General features: G+C 45.4%; 1 protein-coding gene across 4 annotated transcripts in view; it reads right to left on the bottom strand.

Annotated features, from left to right (window-relative positions):
• Positions 1-21,693, bottom strand: part of PDZD2 (PDZ domain containing 2) — a 145,416-nt gene that overhangs the window by 38,033 nt on the left and 85,690 nt on the right. For 3 of the 4 annotated variants that reach the window (XM_030005540.2, XM_030005544.2, XM_030005546.1), the window contains exons 3-8: positions 19,671-19,813; positions 18,917-19,049; positions 16,623-16,790; positions 3,523-3,634; positions 1,288-1,436; positions 548-667 (exon numbers count right to left, since the gene is read on the bottom strand). In XM_030005540.2, the coding sequence (XP_029861400.1) occupies positions 548-667; positions 1,288-1,436; positions 3,523-3,634; positions 16,623-16,790; positions 18,917-19,049; positions 19,671-19,813 (825 nt within the window). The remainder of the gene's footprint in view (positions 1-547; positions 668-1,287; positions 1,437-3,522; positions 3,635-16,622; positions 16,791-18,916; positions 19,050-19,670; positions 19,814-21,693) is intronic. The other variant, XM_030005545.2, reaches the window with a different exon arrangement.

Genomic DNA, 21,693 nt, shown 5'->3' with positions numbered 1-21,693 from the left:
CCTTAGCATTCAGCCAGCTGGTATCCAGCGAATGTGCAAACACATTAGTGGGGGGAGAAAAGAGGACTCTTTGACCCGAGAATTCAGTGTTCTCAGATAAGCAATCAACCAGGAACCTGTCTTTGGGTTTAACGCTTAATTTGCAGTGATTATTTTTTTTAATGTATCCAGATTCCACAGAGATAAAATATGCTTGTCCATAAATATGCATGCAGACAGATACTCTTCTGTAGCTGCACCAACTTTGCATAAACATACATATTTAGAGATCCATTATTAATATTTGATATCTTGGTAATGACCACATGCACCAAATCCAAATGAAAGCCACCCCGCGTCAAGTGCATGACACGAACATCACTTCCCCCATATTTTGCAGGTGTAACTTTGGCATTTAGATTTGAAAATGGGATTTGTTTATCATTACTGTTGTTATTATTATTATTGGCTACCTTGAGATCTGCTGGAAGTCCTGGGTATGGGAGACACCTCTTAAATGCCAGCTCTCGCTACATGTGAGAAACCAACCATATGCAGAAATCCTCACCTTGCCTTGCCCTTTCATAAGGACAATGTTGGAAATGATGGACGGCTGGGTCAGTCTCCATGGAGATTCCACTTGGGCGGCACTGAAGGAACGGGTGGATTTCTTCACGATATGGTAGTCCTAACAAACATAAGCAAACAAGGGAAGTCGCTCTGATTGCTTGGCACAGGCACTGGGATGTCATACCGGGAAAACTGCGTGTGTTGGGGAATGGCAGGGGGGGATCTTACAGATATATTCAGAAAAATGTTCAAGGGATGAAATCCTAGCTCATTACAGTCAAAGTAAATCTTGCCACAGTAATTTTCCCGCATTTCGCACAGTAGGATCATTTTGTAATGTACCAGTCACAAGTTAAATTAAAAAGATTACAGGTAGGCTCATGATATACTGAAGTCCTTATCTGCTAAAAAAAAAAAAAGCCTACATCATCAAATTATTACAACAAAGAGAGGCAGGATTTTTTTGTTTAAGTCCTCAGATCTCTAGAACTGCAACTCGTAAGATCAGCCTTAGGACTTTCTGGCCACTGCAAGAAGTACCCCCCTTCACCATCCTCAGAGTAAGTACGCTCTCCATCGGTGGCCAACGCATACCATTTTTGTGTCCAGGCTTGGTTTCAGTCCCTGTGATGTACCCACATGCCTTGTTTTACTACCCTCGCTTCTACGAGCTCCAGACAGGTCTCAAAGGACTGAGCACAGCGAGGTGCTCAGAGCCAGCCCTGCCTTTCCACCCACCTGCCTGGCTCCTGCCGACTCCAGCTGCTGGGGCAGAGAGTGCTTTCTTCCACCCCGGGAATATTTCACTGCTATTTCATAATTCGATTCGCCGTTTTCCACCATCAGCTCATCGTCTTCTCCCACGGACTCCAAGCGGGATCCGGCACCTAGGGAAAATGACAGAAACACATCCCGCAAACATCTCAGCTTTATCCTCTCGCCAGCACACAATAATCACCTCCTGCAAATCCCAACTTCAACAGTGCCTTAAAACAATGCTACGCAGTTCCCAACCGGGCAGTTAGAAGCTAGTTTTGATCATCCTCAACTAAAAACTTCTCCGGCTGTCACAGGTTTTCTACGATCTTTCAGTGATGCTGAACTCCTCGGTGCTGTTGCTTGTGGTAGTAAGAAAAAGCAGAAGATAACTGAGCTGGGAGCTCAGGGACAGAAAAGAAATTCAGCTGTTCTCACCCAATGGCACTTGCCAGTGCACTAAGCTCTCAAGCTTCATTTATTTAAAATTAAAAGACCTGACACTGTAACAGTATTCATTTCTGGAGGTGTCATGTCACTTTGAGGGAAATTCTTCTGGAATGGAAAAAGGAAAAATGTGCCAAATAAATGCTATTTTCTTTCCTTCTGGCAACGATCATAGTTGTCTTGAAGAGAAGAAGAGTGCAGAGTTCAGGTAAGAAACAGAATTATTTGTCTTGAAGGACATCCTGCAATTAGCCGCAGAGTACCCTGCTCCTCACACCAGGGCTCCTCCAATTCTCATTTTCTTCAACATCCCCACAGGACCCCCGGTCACAGCAGTTCCCGCACATTTATCCTTGCCATTTCCCCACCATGCAGGGAAGGGCTGTTAACCCCTATTTTACAGATGAAAACCCAAGGCACAGACAGGCCAAATTCGTCCAAGCTGAACTTCATGACATGGTTTTAAGATTACTTTAAACCGATCTTAAGTTGGAGCTGCCAAAGAAAGGAGCAGCTCTGCTTTCCCTTTATACTCACTGCCCTGTCCTTACTCTGGGGATGGGGCTCACAAGCCATGGGCTGAGGTAGACCTACTGCAAATTTGCCCAGGAGAGTCCCAAACCTATTTTTTGCCACCTCCTCCTCGCCCGGAGGCTAGGTAAGCATCGCTGCCAGTATCAGGGAGGGATGGAGCACACTGCTGAGGCAGCCGCTTGTTTTCACTCAGCTTTAAAGCAATTCTGCTGCTACATCCATAGGCAGAATTTGTACCCACTGCCCAGAGTGCAATTGAAACCCATTCCTTGCTTCGGGGCGTGAAATTACCTCCGGTTTTAAAGCTCCCCTTCCCTGGGCACACAGGGCACTGCTGCTGTTGCACACAGCCAGGACAGCTATCGCGGTAGGACCCGGCACCCTGACACTTCTTTCACTCCCAAACCCTCCTGGTACCTACAACTACTCCTTTCCTGTTACCTCTCCCTCTCTTCTTCTAGGAAAACAGTTATATTTAGTATATATATTCTATTATATATATATTCTATTATATATATTATATAGTACATAGTAATTACATATATTCTATGCTTTCTGCCCATATCTGAATGCAGCTTCCCCTCCCAGGCTGCAGCCCAGGGATGGGAGCAGGCTGGGGGATGCTCCAGGCTCACCCACAGCCCAGGGGCATCAGCACTGCCAGGAACCGGGGCTGGATCCCCAGTGAGCCACCAACACACAGCCGCAGGGGCTACAGGCAGAGGAGCTCCCTAGAGGGTGCTGAAAATATCTGCGTAAATGGAAATTAAGGTGAACACAGGAGGGAGGGAGCCTCAGAAACCATCAGGGATGAGAATGTGATCGAGGTCTGCACACAGGTACCTAGGGTACCTGTTAAGACCTGGGGACAAAGCAACAGACATTTTGGGGAGTATTGGCTGTAATGGGTATTTTGGTGATGGCATGTTGAAACATGTCCCCCACCTCAGTATCAGAGCACACTGAAATATACAGGGAATGTAAATGTTAAAAAAAGAGAGAGAAGAGAGAACCAGAAAAAAGAAAGAAGCTTCCAAAATTTTGCTTCATCTTTCTGTCCGTACAGTAGTTCAACTCAGGAGGCTGAATGCTAACATCTTACAGCTGGGATTTTCCTTCCAAATTAGAGTAACATGATCTTCAAAGGAAATAAATCCTATCTCACTTTTGGGGAGCTAAAATAAATACACAACATAAAAATTCTACTATTGCTATCTTTTATAAACCCAGCTTTACCTTGGGATCGACTTCTGTATTTCAGTATGCCACTCCCCAGAGTTGGACTCTGGTTGTTTCCTTTGGACAATTCTGCACAAGCTGGATCTTGAGACTTCTCAGTTTCCATCACCTAAAAAAATTGAAACAAAAAAAAATTAATTATTTACTTGTAAACAGAAAAGTTGATGGAATTCCTCTCATTTTTACTAAGGGACAGAAAATTCCACCGCACGTAATCTTTCTTCCCAAAACATGTCATTGTATTAAGCCAGCACACATTTCTCTAAGTAATTTTCAGCAATGCCTTTGGACACTATTGCAAATCTCACTGATGGGTACAGGTACAGCTCAGTATGACCAGGGATCCTCTGCAGGGTACCACAGTGAGCCCCCAGAGCGCCTCCAGCATCTATGGCCCCTCATTCCGGTGCTTCTACATGCATTTTAACAAGATTTTGATGTAGCTTTTATTGCAGTTTGTTCAGCTCAGCAAGCTTCCAGACACATCACATCTTTATAGAGAAAACCACTTTAAAAAAGTGTTATTTTATTGTTAGTGTCCAGAGTTGAATGCCGATGCCTAATGGATGAAAAGCTAATTTAACAGAAAGTTATAATGATTATACACCTAAGCACTTAAAAGCCTGGAAATGCTCAACTTAAATTTACATGTGGAATCGCAACCCTGCCACCTTCAGTAAATGCACTGAGACAGGAGGAGCCTGTTTACCTGCAGTGTTTGCCTAGATGCAGGTGACAAAATCCTGCTCTCACACTCTCAGGGATGAGCACAGCTGCCCATGCACAAAGCCCACGAAGACCTTCCCCAGCCCCTGTGTTGTGGAAGACCCTTGTGACCTTCTCCACTCACTGCTTCCTTTACCAAACTACAGCAGTCATATTTTCCTAGATGTAGGAAAATAGCCATCCTTGACATGCTCCCCATGCACACAGCAATTCTTTTATATTTTCACCCCATCACCCACCACGCATCCTCTGCACAATTATTCAGACAGCTCATGGCAAGGACGACAGAATTTCCAATACAACCACTTACTGGTTGCATTATACTTTTAATGTACTATATGAACCGCTGGAAGTCAGTTTAAAAAAAAATCCCACCGAAATGACCAAACACTCTTACTGTTAAAATAATTTCTACTTCCACTATTCAAGCTCAGAAATGGCAGAATCTTCCCCAGAACCTGCCTCCCAACCCCCAGCCCCTCTTGTCCCCAAACCAAGAAGGCCAAAGTTTATCTTTTGCACACAGTCTAGACTTCATGATTTCAGTTCAAAGGGTAGAAAACTTCAGGAAACCATAAAACTGGCAGATAACAGGAAGCTGGAATGGAAACTGCTTTTTATGCCTCCCCCTTCATCATGAACAGCTACACATAGTTTACACATCCCAGCTAGTTCTTGTTGATTTTTCAACACACTGCAGCAACTACTTCGGAGTTCACTTCTAGCATCACATGCTTTGCAGCTTACAGCACCAGATAATCAGATTCATTTGAAGAAAATAACTACATCAGCCTGAAAAAAACAGTGCTTATGATTTGGCCATCCTAATGAGGGACTCATTCCAGAGAAGATGTAAGAAATCAGATCCAAAAACCCACCCAAGAGACCCAAACCAACGGTGATTAGACCACAGGCAAAGTATCACAAACTCTCCCTGTGAGTGATAGGGATACCCAGAAGACAGCAGAAGTGTTTGGACGTGAGCCAGGACTTCATGAATCACATAAAGTTACGTTGCAATTTACCATACATGTCAAAATACTCTTTATTAAGTGAGAATGCCTCCCTTGTAGAAAGGTAGAAATCATTTGCACAAACACAAAAAAATCACGTAGCTTGTGAATTTGAAGGTGTGCGAAACAATCAGTACTCAGGGGTAGTGTCAGTTCTGTGGTTGAGAAATATCTGAAGCATAGGGATGAAGAAAAACAAGAGGGATGCCTCACCAAAGCAGCCAGTTTTGTCAGCATGCTGTTTTAACTACCCTAACAGACAGAGATGGGTCCAACCTGACTTTTCTGGAGCTGAGCACAACCCAGCTCGGGCCCGGAGCTATAGAGCTGCTTCGTTTCTGCGGCATGCATGGACGTGGGCAATTATCCCTGATGAGACCACACAACTCCCACTCCAAAGCTGGACCGCTTCCTCCAGCTCAGAGCATGGAAGAAAAAATTGAGTTAGTGTGCAGCAGTGTACAGACAGATGCTGAAATCATCACTGCCACAGCCAATTTCCACCCCAAGCCCAGGCTCAAGGGTGACCCAGTCAGTGCATCTTGTGTTTCTACTACTCAAGGTTTGGGTTTGGTTTGAAACTTTTTTTGCTTTTATTTATTTTGCCTGTGCAACACAAGCAAAGTATAGATGCATTCTGCAGTTACATAAATTCCCATCTAGTAGGGTGTGAGGAAAAACCGGAGGCAATTGCCACTTGCATTAAAACCGTACACCCTGTTCCTTCACCTCATCACTGCGCAATCCTGGAGGCTGTGAGCCTACAGACAGCAAACCCCCAAATCCCAAGTATGATCCACAGAAGGGCATGTGTGTGCAAACACCAATGCTGGGGAAAGCCTCAAGGCTTCCTGAAATTACATTTTATCCAACTTGGCTTCAGACTACAATAAGAAGTACAAACATCTAAATTACCTATGTCTGTGTTTATTTCTTCTTTTGGCAAAAATACTTTTCTGACACTAATTATAAACATGTAGGGGAAGACACTCTAGCATTTGCAATGAAGTAGATATTCTTTAAGTTGTTGAGCTTGTCTAATAAACCACCAAGAGTTTTATCCTATTCAGAAAACACTTAAAAATCCAATCCACAAAGCTTGCGAGAACTCCCCGAAGTCATGTGTCTGTAATCTTTGGCTCTCTCGCAACTTAGACAAGAAGAAAAACTCAGCTCCACCTTATTCTTCTGGCCACACGTGAACGTATCGCTTTACTGTCTCGAGTCGGCTGCCCGGATTTAACCATGCCATTTTAATTTTCCTCACTTTCAAGGAAATGGAGCTTATTATTTCAGTTCTGTATGCCTCTTATTAAACTAAACCAATAAATCCTGCCCAACGCCATCCCGGCGTTAAGGACAAGTGGAGCTTTAACACGCACAGCAGTTTGAAGGGAGATCTAAAAATAGAGCCCATTTTGCCAGTTCATTAAGTAGCTCCAGGATCAAGTGATGGTGACATCTCAATTGATTTCAAAGGAAATGGCACTATCACGGACACACGGTCCTGGCACCGCACCAGAACGAACAACTGCCCCCGGAGTCCTCGCTCGGGCAGAGCTCCAGCAAGACCAGGCCCTTAATTAGGCGAGATGAGGAGAAGGATTATGAAAGTCTGCATTGTTTAACCGCAAACAGCTTGGCAATCATCGCCGATCTACAAAAACAAGGCGGCACACAGGGGATGATACAATTTAATAAGCAAACCGCTTCACTGCTGCCGTTGCAGAGCTCCTAAGCTGCTGCCTTTCCCATCAGGGAGCCCATCCGACTCCCCACGGCACAGCCTGCCCGCTTTCTCTGCTGAGGAGTGCTAGCAGCATATAGACAAGTTTAACCTGATGGTTAGGGAGCGAAACAGTGAGGATGAGACTGAGCCGTCTGCGGCGTGCCAAATTCTAGCCCTACCTGCACTGGCAAAGCAAGCCCACCAGAAAGTCCGCTGACCTTCTGTAGAAGAGCAATATGAAAGAGGAATGGCCGTGCCCCTGCACACAGCAACCCTGCACAAGCTCCATGGGATAACTGCTCATCTTCTTCGGTCCCGACACGGCCAGGGCAGTTCTTCCTTAAGCAGCGCTACCCCAAACATATTTAACCATGAAACACCCCAATGCTGCTGCCTGTAGGGCAGCCAGCAGGATGAACCCAGCAAGTGTCCAAGAGGAGCCAGCACCAGACCCTTCAGGGAAAGGTGCAAAACGCCCGATACAAACCTGACTTCACCTGGTCCCTGCACAATGTCTTTCTTCCCAGTGCCTCGAGACTAGCTGATGCCTTAAAGGCTTTAACCTTGCCAAAAGTTTTGGAGATTTTGTTCCAAGACCTATTATAATTGTAGTTGTTCCAGTTGTTTGTGCAATTATTTATCGCTTTATGGGGCACAGCACGCTTTAAGCCTTAAATGTGTCTGGTAGGCAGGCAACTCCACAGGCCCCTTTACCTTACACACAAAGTAAAATACCTTCACTTTTAAATTAGCTCTTTTTCAATTTAATTGAATCCATCTCCCAGGTAAATTACAAACTGCAGCACTATAATTTACCAGAATTAACACTGCAAACGATGCAGAGGACACAGACTGCCTATTCTCGGCCAGCACTGAGTTTTCCATGGCTTACTGCTCTATTTTAGGGCATGCTCAAAGCTCTCTGGATGTTGGGAAGAGCCAGATGAGCCAGAACGTGCCGCGCCAGGGGCTGCAGCACCCACAGGCACCTTTCCAAAACACAGCACCTCCCAACACCCAGGGAGCTCCCTCGGCTGAACCATGGGGCTCACAAGAAGTCCAAATTAAACCCAGATTTAACAGGTTTTGGTGCAAGCTACAGGAATCCCCTTTCAAAGCGCACCGCATCGCTGCTCCCCTCTGTCATGGCACAAACTCAGAGATCCAAGTGGAGCCAGGGATGGAGGAAAAGAGGAGGAATGTCACCTCCATGTCAGCACTAATTCAGTGCCATAACTGGCATCTTAGAAAATCCCGGTGCCCCGGTTTCTCCCCCAGCGTGAAGCTGCTGGGGCAGACAGCAGCTCTGCGTGTTGGCCAGGCAAGCTCCACCAGCGAGGCTCCAGGAGGGCTCTGATTTGGGCTATATTTAGCACTGCTGGTGAAACAAAGCACCGACCACCTTCCCCAGCAGCTCATCTGGGAATTACCCGTGCCGGTACCACCGGGTGCAGCCTGTGCTTCCTCCTGGCCGGGCAAAGGGGATGGGAACCTGAGGCCTCTTTTACCTAATTATAAAGAAAGTGTTGGAAAACTCTCAGTTCATGTGCAGCAGGAGATCAGGAAACCTGACAAACAGTCAAGAACTGGAGCTGCCCTATTTTCTGAATAGGTGGAAATGCCAAATAAACAAAACAAAAGCCTTTAAAGTGGTCTCTAAGAATGTCTGGCCTATCACTCTACCAAATGCCTGCATTCAAGAGCCACCCTAAGCCTTCACTGTAACGCAGTAGTTGCTAGAAAGGGCATTACTGTCAGCTTCAGGAAGTACAAAACCCCAGTGGTTATTTTTATTGTTCTTTACCAAGTCTATACAGTAGTCACACACAAACCTGCACATGATACGTAACCTGGCACTTACCAGCACAAAGGCAGCAGCAATATCTGCCTGTGCACCCTCAGCAAACAGATTGGAAACACACTATGGCAGAGCTGAGTTGCTCTCATCTTCCAGAACGCTCTGTTTATTTTGTACAAGACACTCCAAAACCTTCTTCCATGTGTTTGATACCAGGAGCCCCAATGTGCTGACCATGGCCCAGAGGAGGCTGGCAGGTTCCCAGTGTAGCAGGATCCCAGCTGTGCTGGCTCCAAAAGACTCATTGGTGCAATGTTACATTTATGGTCAAGGCTGCAGTTAAGCAAAGCAGATTTCATTTTCAGGTTTCCAAACAGTCACTAAAATTAATAATAATGTTTTGAAGAGACAAAACTTTAAAAATATCCTTTTAAAAAGGAATAAATGCAGGAAATGGCTAATGCAGCTAAGTTCTCCAAGAAACAGATATCACAGACAACACATGCCTTGGAAATAGTAAGACGCTCCCAGCTAAACAGTTCTTAGTCCTTTTTGGACCAGATTACTCTTCTGCAATATATTATGATTTTCATTAGAAACAGCTTCTAAGCTAAAGGAAATCAAATGCATACATTTCTGAAACGGTGCACAAACAGATCACTGCTGTTTTCTTTTTTATGCTTTATCCTTTTTTCCCCCAAACATTAAAAAAGCATGACACATTTGCATGCAGTTTAGTCGTTGCCCACGAGATGTCTCCATGTGCTGCAGAGCAGTCCCAGAAGATTGGTGCTGGTAAACAGAGGAGACAAACATGGAACTGAAGTTGTGTGAAAGCTGGTCCAACTACTCTTTAATAAACGCTCAGTTCATGGCTTAGCACAAATCTGGAGACCATGCATCATGATGAATAATAAATTGCTTCTGCCTTTTTTTTTTTTTGAACGATAACCCTTTTACTCACAGTGAGGGACAAAGCAAGCAGTAAACAGTCCTCAAAATAAGCAACCCTCCTGAGAATGAAGCAAGACCTTCCTAATACCGACGTCAACCCACAGCTGCAGAGAGCATTCCCATGACACATCTGGTGGAGAGCTTTGGATTTCAGCTCCAAACCCACATTTTATATCATCCTAATACACAAGAGGATATGGAGTATGTAAGCATTAAGTGCCTTTCATACCTGAATCGAGGATCTGAAGTCTCATGCATTATATAGGCTACATTTATTCAAGCACAGCACATCTCGAATAAGTTTTAACCGAGCCCAACCAAGACTGGACTGTGTACACGCTCAAGAATTTGCAGATAAACACACTGCAGATGTGATGATACAACATTCCCACTAACTTTCAAATCCTACAGCCTTTATCATCCTTCTGTTAACGTATGTGAACTGCATGACTGTGACAGCATCTCTCTTGTTCCAGTGCCATGAGGGGGTTATTTTTAGCTTGTTAAAGGCAGTTCATCTCCTTCAAAACTGGGCAGTTATCCAAACAGCCAAAGGAGAGACAGGCTGTACTGTATCTGCTGCTTTATGGGAAAAACCCTCATTCACAAAAACAAAGACCATGCAGAACCTGTACTGTAGATAAACTTGTGCTTCTATTACTCTGTTGACTTGGCTTTCAAACATATCAGAGGGAAAGGACAAAAATTGTAACTCTGGGCATTGTCTACACTGATATTTAGGGTCAAGTCAAAAAAGTTATCTTCCACCAGCCCAAGCAACAGGAGATATCTCAGTTTGTAGGCTGCATCATGTCTACAGGGAACTCTTCAGAGTATTGGCCTCTGGGTGAAACAGCTTTCCCTGGGCTTGCCTTTAACAAGGAGGCAGTAGAAAGTGGCCCAGAAGAGCTGGGAGCCAGGCACAAGGAAGCATGCGACTGCTGCTGAGGAGCTCCCTCCTGACCTGAAGAACGCATTCACGTCAATGTCTCCTTGACAGGTGAATTTTAGAACTTGTGAAAAACGCTAATTCAATGACATTGCCCTGCTGAGGGCCTTTCACCACTCTTCCTCCTCCCCAAACTCACGCGATGTGTGCCCACACCTTCCCCAAGCCCTTGCCATTGCCGCACCACCACCATCAGCCCATCACTGAACATCCCCCTGGCAATAAGACGAATTGGAATTGCTTATTTTAGTGTGATACAGCTTCTGGAAGCAACGCAAGAAGAAGAGCCACATTGGGCAAACAAGATTTGGTCCCCAAATATTTTGTCGTTTTCTCTTGCCCAAATTCCTAGCTCCATTTACTCTAAAAACTTGCATTTGGAGTCATCGTAGGACCCAGTGTGTCTGCTCAGCTACAGCACGGGTGGAGGGCACTGCACAGGCACAGGCATACAGATATGCTGGACAAGACTGTATCTCGGAAAGGTACAGTGCTGCCAGACTTTCAACAAATGCAGCATTTACAGCTGAGCAGCAGCTCCAAGCCATGCTAAAGTGCAGCTGGACCCTGCCCTCACCTGCCCCTTCCAAGGATGATCTGGCACAAGGCAGGATCTGCAAACGCTGACAGCCCTCACCATGAAGAGGAAAGGAGTTATTAAACCCTTCTCCAGGACAAGGGCTGGCCACAGCCGAGCCTCACACCAGGCTCTTCATCTTCTCCCCCCCTGCCAAGTAAAGCATTTCATTGCAAAGCAGATTTCTGCCAGCAAAAGCTCTTTCTTGCCTTTTTCCAGCCATGCAGTGCTGTTTGAGGAGTGAGTCGTGTTTCAGCAACCTCTTTTGAGACTGCAGTGCCCTAATGGGAACGAACACTCAAGCCCTCCAAGTAATGAGGGTCCCTCCCCGCACTCTGCACACATGTAATTGTTGAGTTACGCTTCCTGTTCCTTCTTAATGCTAATGCTTTCTCTGAAATTCTCTCCCAGTGTTTCCAGAAGAACTTTTGACCCCAAGAGTGTTTTGAAACTTACGGCATTGTTATCCTCTTCCTTATTATGCTTGCATGGCTACAGGTAATTACGTACCAATTGCCTGGTAAGACAGAAAGGCTCATGACAGAAAAAAACTAAGCAGACCTACAGCTCAGATAAAAAATAAAAATGGGGAGGGAGGGGGATTAAGCAAATGCATTTTTTCATATTCCCCGAACAGGTTTATTTACCCACTTTCAGCTGCATGTCTTGCAAAAAAACACAAGTGGGTTTTGGCAGGGATAAGGAAATCCAGCTCGTGCAAGAAACCTTTAACCGGAGACATCCTGTTTCTGTTACTTGTAGGAGGACCAAGACCTTGCTGGGTCACGGCCATCTTGTGGGTCACAGCATGCCATGTGCCCACAGCTTGTGTGAAGGTACACATCAAGCACTTCAGGTCAACACAAAATGATTAAACATAAACAAAAGGGGCTTACCACCCCACAGCAGAGGGTCACACAGCCAGGGATGCTGCCAGAGGCTGTGTCCCCAGGGCTTGCCTGCATGGTGAGCCTGGGCATGGGGAGGCAAATTGCCTTGCCTCCCACGTACCTCCCAACAGGTAGGGATAACGATGACCTCTTTTCCCAAATAAGAAATTTCTCCTTTGTACAATTCCATTCTGCACGGAATAGACTTGGCTCAGGGTCCTGCCTCCAGCATCACGAGTGGCAGATACCCAGGGGAGAGCACAAGATTAAGCAAAGTACAGAGGAACAATTCCCAGCTTTCCCTCCCTGCCTCCAGCAATTACAGATCCAAACCTCCTGAGGCAGACACCCTCTTCTTGTATTTAGGGACTTTTTGGAATTTCAAGCCATTAATATGAAGCTGGTCACTGAAGCTGAACACTTCAAAAATGAAGTACTCAGATCATCATATACTGAACAACATAGCACTACCAGGCAAAAAAACTTTGAAGCAACTAAGCCTCTATCTGGGGACCCAAAATGCCCCAAATTCATCAGACACTTTGCAAACTCTTGGCAGACCTGCTTTCTCTTTAGAGTTCATTTCCCAGGTTGCTCCACCAGCCAGCACTACAGTGACAGATTCGATTTCAAGCAACAGAAATACTAAGAGAAGTGAATTAGAATTAAAAATAAATGGTCAAAGGCAAATACTATCATATCATCCTATTTCATTTGAACATAAATAATGACATTTTGAAATAGCAATGTCAACTGCACAAGGCGAAATACAGATTGGGGGGCAGGGAGGAGTTTAAAATCCCCAAGTGCCTCAGAACAATTTAGCACAACACAACTCTGTGGCCCGGTATTTCATATCTATAGTTCAGGAATATTTTGGCCAAACTAGCTCTGAAAGAAATACACTTTAAGGATATTAATGTAATCCTTTTTCTGCCTGGTAGCACAAGTTTTATTGAAGTCAGAACTTTAAGGGATGTTTCATGTTAAACAGGGCTTTATATAAGGAGACTTCGTAAAAACAGGGATCCAATTAAATTGTATTATGAAATTTTTATTAATGAAACACAAGAAGTGGACTTTCAAGTAAGACTTACAAGTGATACTTCTCTTAAATTAAGTTTTCAAGTGTCGCTAAACTCTTCTGGTGTGTCCTGGCGAAGCTGACTAGCTCAGATTATACTTCCCTGGCTGGAAGCACTGGAGCAGAACTTAAGATTTTTAAAGAATTTGCTCACAGGGAAAATTTTTAACATCCAGCCCCTAGAAGGAGATTTCTTTTTTTTCTTTTTTTTTTTTTTAATTTTTCACAGAATCGTAGAGTAAGCCAGGTTGGAAAGGAACTTTGGAGGTCCCTGGTCCAGCCCCCATCTCAAAGCAGAGACAAGTTAGAGCAGGTTCCTCAGGGCCTGGTCCAGCTGAGTTCTAAATAACTAGAAGGATGAAGATTTGAATATATTCCTTGGTTCCAAATGATTATTTTTCCTGCCTGGTTCAGCCTTTAAGCAATCAGGTGCTAAGGCATTAACAGCAAGTCCATCAGGTCTATAAATTATGGTTCTGAATACTCAACACTGAACTATATTCACAGTGAAGTTCATGAAAGAAGATCTTAGACAACCCTAAGAGCTCCTGCAAGTTTTGTAGTATTTTCTACCTTTGCTCAAGAATTAGATATACACTGCACTGGTCAGAAAAGGGACAGTGAAGCCTCAGCTGACAACAAATCACTCTGAATTACTTGTTGTTACCTAACCACCCAGCACCTGACAACATCCTTTTAAGTCTCTAAAAAGCTCTGCACAGTAAACAAGAAAATTTATTAACCTCTTGTCAGAGGTGAGAAACTGGTGGTGAGAAAGGTAACTCCTGGCCAGAGCTGGGTTGAGAACCTGTTTCAAATCTAAGAGGTCTGACGCTTAAACTGAGATCACAGCCTCAGTTACCTGGTCCAGACCTTGAGTACCAACCACTCTGGAAGTCTAAAACAATTATATTTACACTGAATAAAAATGGTCCAGCTGAGTTCCTGCTTTAGTCATCAGTCACACTGTCATCCCTTATCTACAGTATAAATATAATGGAATATATATATGAGAGAAAGAGAAGACGTGGGTATCATCAAGAGTGGGAGCGGCAAAGAACAGTAATTTCCAGCGCAATTTTGCAATAATCTATATGACTACACATATATATTTAAAAAAAATAAAATCATGTGATGCTTCATGTTCATACTGACCTTGAAATCGGCTTCTAAGCTTTGCTATGAAAAATCCCTTCCATCTTGCCAGTTGGAAAAAAGCCATGTGTGGTTTATCTTTTCCATACATTTACCTTCCTACGTCTTGCCTGGTGGCACACAGGATTTGCACAGCCCAGCTCAGCTCAGGCTGCCCTGATCTGATGGGGATGGATCAGGCTGTGGGTAGAGCCAAGGGGTCTACACCGCACAGGCTGCCTACACCAGGCTGCAGAGAGCCCCGTCTGCACTCCTGAGGCTGAGACAGCAATTACCAGAGGAATGCAAAGACATGCTGTGCTTTGGATTAGAAGAGGGAGGATTTCATGCGCAGCTCAAGCAATAGAAGAAGAGGTACTGAGAGTCACCAATACCTAATTACATCCCTCTGAATTACATCCTCTCCAAGAAAAAAAAAAAAAATTAACAGAAACAGAAAAGGGAACAAAAAAAATAATCTTGCTGCTATTCTTCTTCTAATGTGTTTATTGTACTCAGATTGCTGTGATTTCCCCTCCATCCCCCAGTGATGCATTACGAAAGCACAGAGCTATTGCCATCAGGGGTGAGAGTGCCAGATAGGCAGGCAAATCAAACTGGCTTGGAATTAGGCTACCACCACTGCCAGCTGCAGCGGCACTGGGACGGACATTGGGGCAGGCTCCAAACTCAGGTCCACGCTGAAGGGCTCTGGGTAGGCTCATACTGCTGGGTCTTCACAGTGGCGTGCACCTCAGTTACCTCAAGCTTGCCCTAGCATTACATTTACCTGGAAAGGAAAAACCCAACAAAAAAGCCATTGCTGAAAACCAGGCAGAGCCTGGCTGGAAAGCCAGGAGCAAACCAAATGACAAATAACTCCTAACATGTGCCGAAAGAGTCACTGGAACACCAGGGAGCTGCATCTTGCAGCCACGCATAATTAACTTTTGACAAAATTGATTTTTATGTTTAAGTGTTGCTGAGCCATAGCCTTATGAAAAATTACCAGAATTTGAAACATGATACATAGAAGAATTTAAAGTATTTTGATAGCCAAAAGAATGCTTAGGTGCCAACTCAAGTTATCACACAAACACTACACCGTCAGCACGCTAAGCATCCCTGATTTATTTGTTTTTCTCTTCCCCCCCCCCCAAAAAGGCACCCTGGCACATGTAAGAGTAGACAGTGCTGAAATAACAAAACTTGTCACAGTAAAGAGGTATGTGAGAGTGAGGACTGTTACAAGCATAGACTCAAAGAAAGTCAGAGATAACAGGCAGGTACGAAGTGAACACCAGCATCAGCTAGACTACAGCGCGAGACTTGTCCCACAGAGTGGTTTTTTGCTCAGAAAAGGGAAAGTATAAGAATACAAAATCAAAACAAATCACCAAACCAGCATCATGTCTGAGCCGTTCAAAGGTTTAAGAGATTTATTATAATTGCCGCAGAAAAGAGGAGAAAAAAAGACAAGAAGGGAAAATAAAAGAAACATAAAAGCTTCAAGTGAATCCACCTGCTTTCCCTTGCTGGAAAACCAGCCTGCAAGCTGTTTAGAGTAGCAAACATCATTTTATTCTTTGTCTGTACAATACAACAGAGGCCCGGAACACCGATGAAGTTTCAGAGAGCTGCTACATTACAAATAAATAACAATAATCCACTTAATCTCTGCTTAATGCAGCCCTGAAGGGAATGCAAGTGAGATTATCAACCGGCAGCATTTATTCAGCAGAACTTCAGTTACTGTTCACAGCCAGAAATTCATATCCCTCCCCCCAAAAGTGTCTGTTGGCTTCAACAGAGCAAATAAAAACTTGAAGGCTTGGATCATAAACTGTTAAAGAAGTTTAGTTACAAAAGAAGGGGAAAGAAGAGCGTGTTGCCATGTAAGCACTGCGAGAGAGTTTGCATCAGACCCAACAAAAGCAGTGGAAATGGGTGGAAAATAATCCAGCGGTAGAGAGAACAAAGCCATGACTGGCACATAGCTTGGAGGACACGAGAGTTCCTGCTCCCTGTGCTGCTGCTTTGCTGCAGCGCAGTAGCAGAGACGGCAGATGCTGTGGTAGACGCCATCCCCATTTCAGGTTGTCACCCACATCCCATGCGAAGAAGGGCTGCGTGGGATTGCCCCGTCCCAAGGACCTGCCCCGTGTCAGGCTGCAGGAGAGTGCCACAGACGCAAACGGGCGTCAAGGGAGAGAGTAAAAACGTCACACCAAAGCCACACTTACAGCGACCAGTTTTTCAGGAGACACACTCACTCCTTTCACATCTTCTTCTTCTGGCTCTTCGTTTTCTTTATTGTCAGTGCAAGAGACAGAGTCTTGGACTGAGCAAGTGCTAAGCAAGTCTGGCAAACTGGTAGATGGGTACTTCAGAAAATCCCCTTCAGCGGATTCCTACCCAAGAGACAACAAAATACGTTACATCGGCTGCAGAAAACTACCGAAGTCATGGTGAAACTGCTCCATTTCACCCGCCCAGTGAGAGCTCCCTGGTAATCCTCCCCTCATCACACACTTCCACGTGCTCAAACTTTAACGGTCCAGTTATAAAAAGCAGACCTGGTTTTAAAGTGCATACATATTAAACGCAGGCCAATACACGTCTAAAACATTTAGATTTCATAAAGGAGAAGTTAAAATAAATGCTTCCCCAGCAGCCTGCTCCTCCCCACTTTGGGTTTATCAAATGTCACTGCAAGCAGGCTCACTAGTTTACAGACCTCATTACGGATTTCATTGCATCCCAAATCAAACTCTGTGCTCCTGCTCCCTCCTTGCAGATGTTCCCTTCACACGTTTATCTATCTACACGCATAAGAATAATACACTGACAACCCTACTTAGAACAAAATAAAAACTGACCCACTGACCCTCTACCAACTCAGTCCTGATGCTTCAGGATCTGTTCCCAGTCTTTGGCACCTTTTCTGGGAGGCAAACACGTGCATCAGCCAAAAGCCAGTGGCCAGACAGACTCTCATTTTATTGCTTTCAGAACAAATCCTGCGTTCAAGAGTGCTCACCAGGCCAAACTGCAAGGCTGCTTTCCCACACCAACAAATAACGCCCAGAGGGAGCTGCTGGGGAACACTTCACCTATTTACACCTTTTCTGAGACTGTCTGAAACACGGCACAGGCTGGGTTCCCCACCTCTTGCCTTTCCAAGTTCTCCTCCCAGGGACATGAAAACTGTCCAAGTGCACAGAGCACGGGCCAACAGATTCACAGCCTGATCAGGAATGTGAAGTTTTATGCTGCAAGCTTATTCACGATTATTTTGATGCAGTCATCGCAGGAACAAGCAAATAATTTTGAAGAGAAATTTATGCCGTCTATCACCTTGTGTTTTGGCCAAGAGTCCAATTGTCTAAAGGAAATACAAAATGTACCTACTTCAGGTCAAAGCGTGTTGGTTCCAGAATAAACACTGGTGGGGTTAATACCAGGCTGTGAGCTTACAGAAGGTCTTCAATGAACTTCACTGTCTAACTGAAAGGTCAGAGAAGTTACAGGCTCTTCACTTTGAATATGGTGGGATAAAGCCTCTTCTCAAAAAACATGAGCATAAAGCATCCGGGAAGCCATAAGAGCATCCAAACATTAAATCTGCAGAAACCTGCATCAGGTTGTTTGGGGCAACCTGAAGAAGAAGCTAAGAAAAAATTAAAATTACTGACACAGTGGCTTGCTGACAACTTCACACTCCACCTGGAAATGCAGGTTTACGAGCGGTCCCTTTGGCCCAAGATGTTCCTGCCACCACCCCAAAGGCCCCGATGGCCCCCACCTGCAGGCAGGTCCATCTTTGAGACCCCGGGCGCTTTCAGGAGCCGGTCGGCTGCCCACCAAACACCTGCACCAACCCAAGCGGGGGAGCAGTGGGCTGTGGTCTGGGGAGGAGAGCAAACGGGGGTGGGCAGGATTTTTGTAAACAAAGGACAAAACACTGTATAATATCCCCTCAACCTCTCCTGCGATGAAAGCAGAATGAAGAGCCTGACTGATAAATGAGTTCCACTCTCATTTCCCTGAAATTTCATGCTCCTTTATCTGCAAGAGCTCCACTCCAAGCTATTAACAAGGACAAAATAAGGAACTCAAGCCAAGAGATCATCATCAAGAGACCTCAGGCACACAGATAGGACAAGAGATGAGAGCTAGGAGGCTACACAGGCAGGAAGCAGAAGAGGCTGAGAACAGCCTGCTTTATTTACCATGTATTTCAAGAAAATTATTTTGGCCAAAACTTAAGTAACATCTGCAAAAATAAATACAGACTCATTTGCACACTGAATGACAGTGACAATACAAGCAAATCATTAAGTTGGTCTATACCCTGCTAATTTGCCACAGATTTACGGCAGCTACTGATACATTTCCCATAGCTGCGCGTTACATTTAGGGGAGCCGATGCGCACACGTGATTCCCTACCAAAAATATTTTTGATCCCCTCTCCCTGCAGCACGTGCACAAACTGGTGGATGTACATTCAGGAGACCACCAAGGAGAGGACCGTACCTTGCTAGCAACCACCAGCTGCACCAGGCCAGCGGCTGAGCGAAGGAGAGCCACGGCATCCTGGTGGGAGAGCCCAACCAGCGACTGCCCGTTGATCATGAGGAGCTCGTCGCCTGCTGTCAGCCTGCCGTCCCTGCGGAAACAGAGCGGGAACATGGAGCTGCAGGGTAGTCCTCCCCCAGTGCCGGGCTCCGGTGGCACGCGGTGGGACATGGAGGCATGGACAACACATGATCTGGCTGACGCTAAGCTTGGATCAGTTGATGAAGCGTTATTTGCCCAAAAGAGTGGCTCAGACAGGTGCCCCCAGGAAATCATTGTCATAACCAGAGCCAATTCACCCTCTTTGCAGGGCTGAGACCTCTCAAACCTTCTCTGTGCCCCACTGGAGATGGTCAGGGAGCAGCAGCGAGCCCCATCGTCCCGCTGTCAGGGCTGGCAGTGAGCACCTTGGGTTGCACAACCCACACTCACCCACTGCCGATCCCATGGGAAAGGCCCATCTTCCAAAATGGGACTTGGGGAAAAAGCCCCACAAGCCATCAGGCTCCTTGGTTTACGCTCCAGCATGAAGCAAGTGTTTGACCTGTCTATAGTTTGGACTAAACATGCTGGAAGAAGCTTCAGTGACCAATCATAAAAATAAGTTTTTAAGCTAAAAATGTCATATTCTCACCCTCACACAATGGCAGGACAAAACCCCCCCACCTGCCTCATGAGTCTGACTAACAGCGATGGCCACTGGTCACCTCACCTGTGTGCGGAGCCGCCTTCCTCCACGTGGGTGACGATGATGCTGTGAGGGGACCGCTTCGACCCTCTGCCTCCTGTTATCTGGATTCCCAGCCCGTCCGTCCCCTTCAGGATGTGCATCTTCCATATGCGGCAACCTTCTCGCTGAGAGAAAACGTGCAGAGAGTCCTTGAATTTGGATACTGAGAGAGGGCTGGGAGGGTACAGGAGGGAGCTATTTAGCACCTTGCTGCCCATCACCACACATCTGTATAGCTCAAGCTATACGGGAGTTTTTGCTGAGCTTTGCTGGGTTAGCTGTGGTCCAAGCGAAGGAGGCAGAAAGGAGGAGGCAGCACAGAGCAGGGTCAGCACGTAGAATTTTCCTTGCAGGGCTGTTGGCAGCTTTTCTGAGCCACGCAGAGGTGCTGCTCTCAATGCCCTGATCCTTCCCAAAGCAACCAGCAGTCTCAAACCCCTTCGCCAAAACTCAAGGATGAGCTGTGCAGGGCTGCAGAGGAGCAAGACGCTGTTCAAGGGGGACCGTGAACACCAGGTAGCACAGCTGCTGTTGCAGCAGGGACCAGACTGGCATCACACAGCAGCGTTTCCCTCTCTGGAGGGGTTTGCAGGATTTGAGACATAGGAAAGAAAATACCAGCTTCAAATTATCAGCTGCCAATCAAATATTTCTTATTAGACAGCTGTTGTAGAGACTGTAAATAATAAATTTACCCACTGCAGAGAATAACTTTTCAGTATAAGCAAGGTAATAAGCGATATTTAGGACACTTTTATTATTTTTTTTTTAATGATCATAAATATTTATCCAAAAAGTACTTTACAAACTCCAGAGCAATACAAAATTGTCATCATTTAACCCCAGCCAGCAGCTAAGCACCACACAGCCGCTCACTCGCTCCCACCACATTGGGACGGGGGGAGAGAATCAGAAGGGTAAAAGTGAGAAAACTCGTGGGTAGAGACAAAGACAGTTTAATAGGTAAAGCAAAAGCCGCGTGTGCAAGCAAAGCAAAACCAGGAATCCATTCGCCACTTCCCATGGGCAGGCAGGTGTTCAGCCATCTCCAGGAAAGCAGGGCTCCATCACGCCTAACAGTGACTTGGGAAGGCAAACGCCATCACTCCAAACATCCCCCCAGCTTTATATGCTGAGCATGACATCATATGGTCTGGAATACCCCTCTGGTCAGTTGGGGTCAGCTGTCCCAGCTGTGTCCCCTCCCAACTTCTTGTGCCCCCCCAGCCTGCTCGCTGGTGGGCAGGGGTGAGGAGCGGAAAAGGCCTTGACTCTGTGCAAGCACTGCTTAGCAATAACAAAAACATCTTGGCATTACCAACACTGTTCTCAGCACAAATCCAAAACACAGCCCCATACTAGCTACTGTGAAGAAAATTAACTCTATCCCAGCCAAAACCAGTGCAGAAATGCAAAATGAAAACTAGTTTCCATGAGTCCTACCAGCAGGACTGGGCACAAGGAAACACAAGTGTGGCAGATACCAGCAGAGCAAAAAAGGAAAGAGAAAAACAAGTAAGCAAGCAAGACACAGAAGACAATTGCTGGGACTCTCTCAGAGAGGGGAAGAACCAGGATAACAGAATTATGAGAAACCCTAGGAAGTTTTCAAGCTTGCAAGACAGCAAAATGCATAATTTGGAGGCAATTTTTAGGCCATGTGTTGTAGTCACCGGGCACTGGGTCAGCTATTTCTGACTGGCTCTGTTACGCACACAAGTAATGTTCTTGCAGCACGCAAATGCCCAAGTAGCAAAGATGATTAAAATTTCATGCCAAACTGTGAAGAGCATGTACAATTTGGTGCTTGTTTCTGAGAAGGGGAACTGTTAAATATATCGGCAAAGCCAAGGGTTGTGGCAGCAACCTGCAGATTTTAGGCCAACGTTGTTTATCAGAGCCTTTATTATTAAGTGAAGAAAATGTGCTTTTTTTTACCTGATCACTGGGGCCCTATGCTGAAACTTTTAAATGCAATGCAAGATGAGGTTTTTAGATACAGGAA

Source organism: Aquila chrysaetos, chromosome Z, assembly GCF_900496995.4.
Source record: "Aquila chrysaetos chrysaetos chromosome Z, bAquChr1.4, whole genome shotgun sequence".
NCBI classification, from domain to species: domain Eukaryota; kingdom Metazoa; phylum Chordata; class Aves; order Accipitriformes; family Accipitridae; genus Aquila; species Aquila chrysaetos.
Note: the sequence above shows the minus strand (reverse complement) of the source record. Positions and strands in the feature narration are given on the sequence as shown.